General features: G+C 43.1%; 2 protein-coding genes across 3 annotated transcripts; one reads left to right on the plus strand and one right to left on the minus strand.

The window, feature by feature from the left end:
• Positions 1–355: 355 nt before the first annotated feature.
• LOC120961278 (putative nuclease HARBI1) lies at positions 356–6,709 on the minus strand. Of its 2 annotated transcripts, none has more exons than XM_049606032.1 (3): positions 6,560–6,709; positions 3,422–3,717; positions 356–1,792 (listed from the first exon to the last, which is right to left on the minus strand). In XM_049606032.1, exons 1-3 carry the CDS (start codon positions 6,707–6,709, stop codon positions 940–942), a joined length of 1,299 nt encoding a protein of 432 aa, XP_049461989.1. In that variant the 3' UTR covers positions 356–939. The 2 variants fall into 2 exon arrangements, with proteins under 2 accessions (XP_049461989.1, XP_049461991.1); XM_049606034.1 differs by lacking the exon at positions 6,560–6,709 and adding an exon at positions 4,578–4,795.
• A 31-nt stretch (positions 6,710–6,740) lies between these two features.
• LOC120952421 (proteasome activator complex subunit 3) lies at positions 6,741–8,780 on the plus strand. The gene is made up of 2 exons (XM_040371744.2): positions 6,741–7,557; positions 7,633–8,780. The coding sequence occupies exons 1-2, from the start codon at positions 7,354–7,356 to the stop codon at positions 8,221–8,223; spliced, it is 795 nt and encodes a 264-aa protein (XP_040227678.2). The 5' UTR covers positions 6,741–7,353; the 3' UTR covers positions 8,224–8,780.
• Positions 8,781–10,164: the final 1,384 nt, after the last annotated feature.

The following is a 10,164-nucleotide window of genomic DNA, read 5'->3' on the forward strand; positions in this document are numbered from 1 at the left end:
TCGAGGTACAAAGACAATTTTTTAAAAAAGAATACATGGGATATGATCGGAAATCAGCTTCAAATAAACGGTACGTATTATCTTCATCTTGAACGAAAGGGAGCAAGAAGCTTTGCTATCGAGGATGGTCGGGCCTAACACGGTGTTGGTAAAATTGTCACTTGTTACATGGTTTTGTTAGCGACATCCTAAACCCGGAAGCAACTACATCCGAAATCCTAAAGCAATAACATCCGAAAATGTCCAATAGAAAAACTGGAATAAAGAAATACCATCTGCACATTCTATGACACCGGCAAATGGAAATGTGTGATGTTGAGTCCCACTATCCTAAGCAGTTCAGAGCATTTCAGACGCATTTCGCTGGCAGGTGTATTGGTAATAGCAGATTATTTCATTTATTTTATGTTTTTTTAGCCTTAAAGCCTCTGCATGGATTCTTGCATGAGGGACCTAATTTCTATACTAATATCAATTATCACATCCCTATAAGCATAATTCCATGCAACCCTACCGTATCAATTCATGCCAGCCTACCGAATAATTACCGCAAAACTCTTATGTACGAATTTGTGTGTTCTCATACCATTTGTTCTATAAAAAAGTATAGTTCATGAAATTGCTCCGGATGAAACTAAAGATAGATGTTTTTGATTGCACTTTTTTATTAATAAATTTCACTTTTTATCCCACATGAAATTTTACGAGCCAGTATTGAAAGTAACATCCGAAGAAATGGTGATATTTTGAAAGAAAATGCATTATTTTATTAACACCACAAACTGTAGGAAAATTTCTGCACCACAACCAGCCATTTATCAGGAAACAAAATCATTTTAAAATGTTTTTTCAGTAACTATTTTGAAATAAGAAAAAATTGAGAAAAATATATTTTACCGAAACATGTTTACGTAGATCTATTTCTAGCATTATATTATATCAATCGATGTGATGAAAGAAGTAATTTTTGAAATAATCTCTTAAATCCGTTGCCTGGTGAGATGAATGGTTGTTAGCTCTATTATAATTGATATCTGAAGCCCTTGTGTTTTTAGCTGGATTTGGTAGTGGTTCTTTAAATTCCATACAAATATTGTGTAACAAACATGTTGTTTGGACTATTAACGTGACATGCTCTGGAGTTACTTGTAATTCTGTTTTTAAGCATCGCCATTTAGCGACTAGTATGCCAAAAGCACATTCAACGCAACGTCTTGCTATGCTTAACAATTCATTGAAATGAAGTTTGGCTGGATCTTCACTATCTGGGTAGGGACGCAGTAAAAAAGTTTTCAATGGGTAGCCTTGATCGCCAATGAGCACGTGAGGCACATCTTGTCTAGTGCCAGGAAGTGGCTTGGGAGGAGGAATATTCAGGCGATTCGACTGTATTAGTTGATACAACGTTGATGACTTAAAAACACCACTATCACAACGACTCCCATATTCACCAACATCAACGGCTATAAATTTGCTATTGGCATCAGCTACTGCTTGCAAATGCAAAGAAAAATATTTCTTGTAATTGAAATATTGAGTACCGGATTTTGACGGTGCCTTCACCCTTACATGTTTGCCATCGATGGCACCAATGCAATTAGGAAATTTCCATTTGTTAAGAAACTCTCTTTCCACTTTGTTGAAAGCTGACGTTGTTGGAAAAGGAATGAACTCTTCGTTCAATGTCTTCCAAATTGCTTCACATGTTTCATAAACAATTGTACCAATCGTATTGTGAGCGATGCAGAAAGTGAACGACAGTGATTTGAACGGCAATCCTGTAGAAAGAAATCTGAAAAATAGAAGAAAAAAACATTGTTTAGACATTGATATTAAATCATTTTTCTAGTGTAAATACTATTTGATTTGATTATAGCACTACATAATGCAGATGCGAACGTATAAATTATTAACTGAAAATGTAAATTCCTTTAATATTTTAGGTATCGTCGCCAAAAATAAGTGGAGAAATTTACGCGACACATTCTCGCGAAAACTCGCTGAACTAAATCAGCCATCTGGGTCGGGATATAAGCATGTTCGATGGAAGTACTTTGAGCAGATGAGCTTCCTGAAGGATACACTTACATCCCGACCCAGATCGGGAAATTTGGAAGAAGTAGAAGGTATATATGAATATAAAAATGTTTGAATTTTGATATTTATAGTAACTAGCAATTTTCTTTTGCTATTTTTCTAAACAGCCACTGCTCCGGAATATCTCGACGAATACGTTTGTGAAGACGACTTATTTGAAACGGAACCAGTTGATAATTCGTTAAAGGAGGCAGCCGGAAAAAAACGGCGACAAGATGGTGCTGTTTTGGAGGAGTTAGTAAACTTAGAGAAAGAGAGACATAATATATTAAAAGAGCATAAAGAAAAAACTGGAAACTACCATGCTATGATGAGTTTTGTTCCTCTTCTGGATTCGTTGTCAGAAGAGGATCAAATGGATGCTCGTGAGCAAATAATACAATTTGCTCATAGGGTTATTCGTGAAAAAAAAGGATATTATAACTAATTAAATTAGTACATTACTAGATGCTTAACAAATTATTATGAACTATTTTTATGGACTAAAACTAAGACAAAATAAAAAAAAGTTGAACTATAGTGGAACAGTTGTTATCGATTACAGGCGGTCCCCGAGATACACGGTACCTCTTATACGCGGATTCGGAGATACGCGGTTTTCTAAATTTGACAATTCTTTGAGCAAATTGTACTGATTTGACACATCAATTGCAAATTGCCAAATAATTTCCGTTTTGATCGAATGTTAAAAACTATTTCAAAAGGTTTAAAACAGTTATATTCAGTCAGAATAATATCAAATAATTCATAAAGTGACTAAAACCACCCCTTACTTGCAAAATTACACGAAAATTAGTGATATTTCAGCTGGAAATCACGAGATTCGACTTACGCGGAAATTCGAGATACGCGGTATTTTGCGGCCGTTTTCGGTCCCCATTAACCGTGTATCTCGGGGACCGCCTGTACTTTTTTTTTAAATATAGTTAACCATATAGCTCTGCTATTGCCACGTGTTTACGCGTACGCCAAGTAACAGCAACGCAACATTACTGTGCGGTGTACCCAGCAACAGCAACCAGACTCCTGCGTGTCGACGCGCGCATTCGGCCAGCACTTCAGTAATACTCGATTGAACAATCTATCCTGCCAGCTTGTCCACCAGGCGACCAGCCTGTCAGCTTGACAACCCGCCATCCCGCCAGCCAGCTCGCCATCGAGCCAGCCGATGTCCAGCCAAGCTGCCACTCAGTTCATTGGGTTTTGTTCAAGTTTAGCATTCAACGAGTCAAAACGAAAAAGTTATTTTGAACAACCACGTCACACGCTCGTTTACGTTATTTTATATCAAAATATTTGAAAATAAAATATAAATAACATATACCTGAGAGTTACCATCAATCGTTCTTCCGGAGAGATATATGGAGTATGTGTAGGCAACTTGGCGATGAAAGGTTCTATCTTTCTCAATATAAAGTAAAATGTTTTTTTCGACATTCTCATATACTGGAAAAACTTGTCTTCTTGTTTCAATAACTCGGGAAATAACACATAGTACTGTCCATTTCGCTTACGATGTTTCCACAGATCGTTGGTTTTATTGCGCCGTTTCCTTAGTAAGATGTAACGCAAAGAGAAATTTGTACTCAACATGACCTCAGAGTCAGAATCCGAATCCATCTACAAATAAAAAAAATAAGAAAAAAGTTTAGCCCACATGAAAATGATTGATGGTTATGATAATTGATTCGTAGAGCGCCGTTATGCTCAAGAAGAAAGTAAAAGCAGTAGCGATTAGAAGCAACAGAGATACCCGTTAACATTAATATTCTTGCTCGACCTGGATAAGTTCTTCGTTTTGATAATACTCTTTGTCATTTAATTCCGAAAGTAGTTGCGCTGAGCTCTGTCCTCTAGGTGGTGCACTGATAACGGAAAACGTATTGGCGGGGAAATTTCCGTGGGTATCAAGTGTATCGGCAATATTTGATAGTGTTCAAACGTTACAGAAGGTATCGTAATTGACCCAAAGGCTTCTCCTTAGCTTTGTGCAGCCGGAGTTTCTGGACAATTCCTTTTCCGGACGACTCCGACTACTGATTAGTAGTTCTGGACAACTACGGACGGTTCCAAGTTTGGAGTGTTGGAACCTACCTTCTGCTTCCGATTTTCGCGGAGTCATTCGGAACCGATTCTGGATTTTTTTTTATGAATTTGCCTATCACCCATGTGTAATACCCTTGATCGGAGGAAGCAAAACATCCAGCCGCATGATGGAGTTGGAGCTGATCTGATCAGAAATTCTCATCGTGGAATGGTGGCCAACAAAATCAACGGCATCTAGAACTCAAAAGAAGTTGGAAAGTTTATTTCATGAGTAACCAAAATGATTTTACCTGTGGTGGAAAAAAACTAGATGCTAGAGCCATTATGAACCACACTGTTCTAGATTTCATTGCACAAAACCAAATGCATTACTGAACAAACATAAAAACAAAATATCTCAAACTTACAGTACATTATTCTAATAGTTAACTTACGTTTAAGACACTTCTATTTACAGTCAATACAACAGAACAGTCTTTGTTTAGTTAAACGAATAGAACAGCCTTTTCTCTGGTTTGTTTATTCTTCGATAATGTTTTGTTTTCCTTCGCCAAACGTCAAACTCAAAATCGCAATGCGAATCGGAAGAGCACAGACACCACTTGCGATTCGCATTACGATAAAATCGCATCCGATGGAGCACAGACACGGGCCTAACTCTGATTCAGCAGCTTTCTAAAGTTCAAAATTTGAGCGTACGGTTTTTAGGACCTGGACTTTGCCTCGGACCTGGAACCGGTACTGACCTTTTCTTATCCTATGACCTCAAAAACTGTGCACGTGTTTGCCCTTCAAGGTGACTTAAATTTAGGTCTGTATTATTTTATATCCGTTTTGGTTTGCCAATCGGATGAAATCGATAAGTTTCTCTTGTAGCAAAAATTTCCCCGCAACATTTCTAGTTCCAAAAGTGATCTCGCGCCAACCCCAGTTCTACTAATTAAGTTTGAAGCGGGATCCTTTATTGATTTTTTTTTTCACGAACAGCATCCAAACCTGATGTTGTCAATAATCCAGCTTGCATTTCGTTAGAAGCAATGATACACAACCAGGAAACCGATTCCGAATATATTCAAGTGATGTATCTGATCTCGAATCTATGGTGATTATGGAACTGAACGCGCATATTAGTAATGATGCGTGTTCCGGATCACTCCTAGTAGGTTCATAACGTGCCTCAATCGGAACCATCAAAATCGAAATGTTGAACCTACCTAAGCACCTCAGATTAAGCTTAAACGACAGGAAAATCAAATATACATAGAAAAAAAATCCATAGCTTCACTGCTTCGCTAAATAGATGGCGCTTTTCTTGCAATGTGTTTCGCCTAGCCTCCTCTAATCATGGCCTATACACTTTTTTTTAACTTTTTAAGCAAAAACAATTGGTCTTATGGTCAGATGCACGGGTATCAGCATCAATGACCAAATCTCATTTGCTTCAGAGGTGGTGGTTTCCATTGGAGTTTAGTATTTAGGCAATCATGTCGCCGTTCTAGCTCTAGCGATGCATAACTTCAATGCGAAACCATATAACAATACACAGGAAATTAGAAAGCTCTCCAAGCAAGGAAAGCTCCGCTGTGTGGCTATCCCAACAAAAGATAGCGCCACCAGCTGCTTTGCTATTTTTAGAATGCATGAGTTGTTTTCCGTCTGCTAAACGAAGTCTTTCTATATTCCGCTTAGGTTGAGAGCTTGAATCGTTTAGAACCCGTTTTGTGGTCGTTTAGTGGAGTTGTGGCACTTGCGTAATAGGTTTGGTCGAAATGATCCAAACAATCAAAAGGGTAGGACAGGTTGGAACGATCGAAACGTTCGGAACGATCAGAACCTACCTCCTTCCCCCTCTCCTTTCGGTCGATTTGGTCGAGAATGCAGCAGCCCTAATCTAATATCAATGAACCCATTTCGTTCCTTTTTCAAATTAACCTAGTTCCGTTCCTCATTTTCAAACATTTCTTCTTCCAACACTAGATCCGTATCTAGCGGTACACTATTGAAACTGAACAGGTGCCGAAACTGTTCCGACACGAGAACATGACTTCAGCTTCTCCTTCATAAAAAATCTCATAACGAGCTTATTAAAAAAAACATGAACACGAGCTTTTACTCACCCCGGAACTAATTCACTGGCACATTACTGCTCCGAAATTACAATCTAACCTATTCCGGACCCAGAACAGATTCCGAACCTTTTCTATGGTAAGAAAAATATTTTTCGTAAAAATATCCTTGTAAAATAAAAATAATTCTCTTATTTTCATAGCGGTCGACCAGTGTGCCCGAATTGTCTCTGCCTGACGTTTGTGTCGGCATGCGGTTTCGACGCGTCCCGTCTATAACACCCGCTTCAGTGCTCGAACACAAACGGCACGCTTAAAATCACTGAAAAGTTATCATTTTCTCTGCTCACCTCGATTAAATTACGCTCAGCCAGTTTATTGTGTGCCTGCACCGCAAAAAGGGAAACAATTTCATCCCCCCGAGCACGCCCAGGTGCGTCACACACGAGGCCACCGGTTTGAACGCGTTCGAACCTGTCACACCGAAGGGTTGCGTGCATGTTTGTGTGTGCGTGCGTGCGTGTGTGCACTGTTCCTTCAACGCCGGAGACACACGGTGTGCGTGTGTGCAGCAAAGCAAAACTCGACGAGCGGTCAGCGACGACGAGCTACTTGGACGCAGCTTTTCCCTTCTCGGCACAACCGTACACGTTTTTTTGCACTTTTCTTTTGTTGCTGTGCGCTGTCCCAAAGCAGCCGGCTCCCGGTCCAGGTGGCAACCGTTTTGCGACGCAAAATATCACCAGCCAAAGGTGGTGTACACCAGTGAGCGCCGCGTGGTAGTGTTTCCGCTCGTCGACGCGCCTCCATCCCCTCGACAGACCAAACACCGTGTGTGTGTGTGTGTGTCGGTGGAAGTGTGTGTGTGTTTGTTGTGTGTCGTGTGCGCACCGTGTCAGCTTACGTCGTTCCGGGGACCGTTTCCGGAGACCGACAGGCTCGAGCCGGAAGAAACCGGAGCCGGGTGGCAACAGCGCTGAACGGTCTCGAGACTAATTGACGCGTGCAAGCGTTCCGCGTTAGCGGCGGGACCATATTGCGCAAGGGCAACACTTCCAGCAACCCCCTCTCATCCCGGGCCGGGCCGCACGCCCATCAACCGGCAGCCGCCTCGCAGCAATCAACAACACGACGCGACGCAACAATGAGCGAAAGCACATCGACCGCGACGACGTCGGCCGCGAGCAGCGCGGAGGACAATGCGCGCAAGGTGCAACAGTACAAAGACAACCTGATCAGCCGCGCCGAAACACTCATCACGAAAGAGTTCCCCGAGCGGATCGTGCGCCTGAACGCCCTGCTCGACACGCCGCAGTTCTCCGAGCGCAGCTTCACCGACGTCTATCAGGTAGGCCGGCCGGGTAAATGCCGCTAAAAAAAACGGCCCCAATCTTAATCTATAACCTTCCCTCTGCTCTCTTAGGAGCTGAACATTCCAGTCCCGGAACCGATCCTGGTGGAAGGGGAGGAAGGCAGTGAGCGGAAGCGTCCCCGGCTCAACTCGAACACGCCCAGCCCGGCGGCAACGGTCGACGGCAACGGCACGAAGGTGCACGCCCTGCCGACCGGGCGGGTCGAGTGCAACAAACCGATCGGCGAGCTGGTCTGCATCGTGAAGCCGATCATCCGCGCGCTGGTGGAGGACTCGAATCTGCTCAAGATGTGGATCTCCTTCATGATACCGAAGATCGAGGACGGCAACAACTTCGGCGTCTCGATCCAGGAGGACACGCTGGCCGAGATCCAGTCGGTCGAGACGGAGGCGGCCGCCTTTTTCGACCAGATCTCGCGCTACTTCGTGTCGCGCGCGAAGGTGGTGTCGAAGGTGGCCAAATACCCGCACATCGACGACTACCGGCGGGCGGTCGCCGAGCTGGACGAGAAGGAGTTCCTCAGCCTGTGGCTGGTGCTGAGCGAGATCCGGAATCGCTACTGCTCGCTGCACGACATCGTCATCAAGAACATGGAGAAGCTGAAGAAGCCCCGCTCCTCCAATGCGGACAGTTTGTACTAAAAACAACAACCAACAAAAAAATGGGGGAGGGAAAGGGTTTTTGTTGACCTCGGTCACACTGTTCCCACCACTCTCCCCAGCGCACCCTTCTACTTCTTTTCTGAAACAAAAACACACACACACACCCAAACACACGTGCCAGTGGGTGTATTTGGGCTCCGCTGATCACTCTGATCTGCAAAAGCTGCATCTTGGCGGCTGGCAATTAAAATTCCGCAATTCACGAAGATATCGCATGACAGCACATGCCGGTATGTTCTTCCCCTTTCCCGCTATCAATTTCAACCAATTTACAATTTCCTTTCCTTTGTTTGATGCGCAAGCGATGACAAGAACAACAAAAGTGAAATCCCTAATATGGTGCAACTCCCGTAAATCCCGTCTCGTAAATCGTAACCGCCAGGGAAGCGACAATGATGGTCTGAAGATACGGTGTCTTTGGATTTTTATCACACCATCCACACCCACACACACACAATTCTATTCAGACCTTCCTCCCCCCTAATACGGGTCCATATGTGTACTCTATACAGCAACGTATTCGGGGTGAATAAAGCAACCTCTAGGATATATTGAAAAAAAAAAATGTAGCTTTTGCGCGAACGCGTTCACTTCACCGAAAAATCTTAGCCGCTTAGTCGCACGGGCGGATGTGCGTATATCACCACACACGCGGAAGAGGTTTGTGCTGTGCTAGCTGTTTCAACCACTAATGGTAAATAGTGGATTTTATGTTTTAATTTTCGTTCAGTTTAAATGGCCTTTAAGCTTATTGCTTAGGCAAGTTTTGAGCCGCTTCATTTGCAACACTGCGTACATCATCTGGCAACTTCCTTTACTACGGATAGTCACATTACGGTAATGTAAACTTAAAACATATTATTTTCGCTGCTATTTCTAGAATATCGTCAAAAGAAGATAAAAAGTAAAATCAATTCAATTTGCGCAAAAAATAATTAAATTTGAATATTTGGGTATTGAAAAGACCGCGTTAGTGTAGTTAAGCATACCCTTCAAGTACAATTTGTTGTGATCATAGCAACCTCGCTAGTTTGAAAGCTGGAACCAATGCCTGAAAACAACGAGTTCCAGAGCCTGGTAGGTGCTCTTCTGTGCGTCGCCGTGCATACGAGACCGGACATCGCCACCAGCGCTTCAATCCTGGGGCGCAAAGTGAGTCTCCCAACGGAAGCATTCTTCACTTTATGGACTCCTCCATTGCCCTTCCACACATACGAAAATAAGGATCCTTCTGAGCATCTTCCTCTCGAACGAGGCTAAGAGCGTTTCGTTAGATTTGGATAGTGTCCATGTCTTAGAGGCGTATGCGAGTGTCGATACTATATAGGTGCTATACAGTCCAGTGAGGTGAACTGATTCCTCAGGCTGTCGTTGCTGACCTTTAACCCAAGAGAGGTGAATTGTGGGACGACTTCAAAAGTGCGTTCACCTATCTGCACGTCACGCCTACGTAGATTCTGATTATGTGTTGGTAGGCCCGCTGATGTTGCCACCATCAGTTTGGTCTTTGCCTCGTTTATCTGCAATCCGAGGTTCTCTGCCGCCTGCTCGATCCCTTGGTAGGCTTCTGCTACATAGGAGAGCCGCAGACCAATGATGTCTATATCATCAGCGTATGCCAGGATCTGGGTTGACTTATAAAAGATGGTTCCCGTAGTCTCCACCCTCGAGTCGCGGAAGGCCCTCTCTAGCTCCAAGTTGATTAGGAGACCCAAGGCCAGCCCTCCCCCTAGCGTAGACCTTTGGCGGTAATAAAAGGACCTGAGAGTTTTTCATCCACCTTCACCTGCCAAGTGACGTTGGTCATAATCATTCTAATCAGCCTCATCAGTTTGGCCGGGATTCCAAAAGAGCTCATAGCGTCGTATAGTTTTACCCTGCTTATGCTATCATCTTCTCCAAGATCTGCCGCATAGTGAA

This window comes from Anopheles coluzzii, chromosome X (assembly GCF_943734685.1).
Source record: "Anopheles coluzzii chromosome X, AcolN3, whole genome shotgun sequence".
Taxonomy (NCBI): domain Eukaryota; kingdom Metazoa; phylum Arthropoda; class Insecta; order Diptera; family Culicidae; genus Anopheles; species Anopheles coluzzii.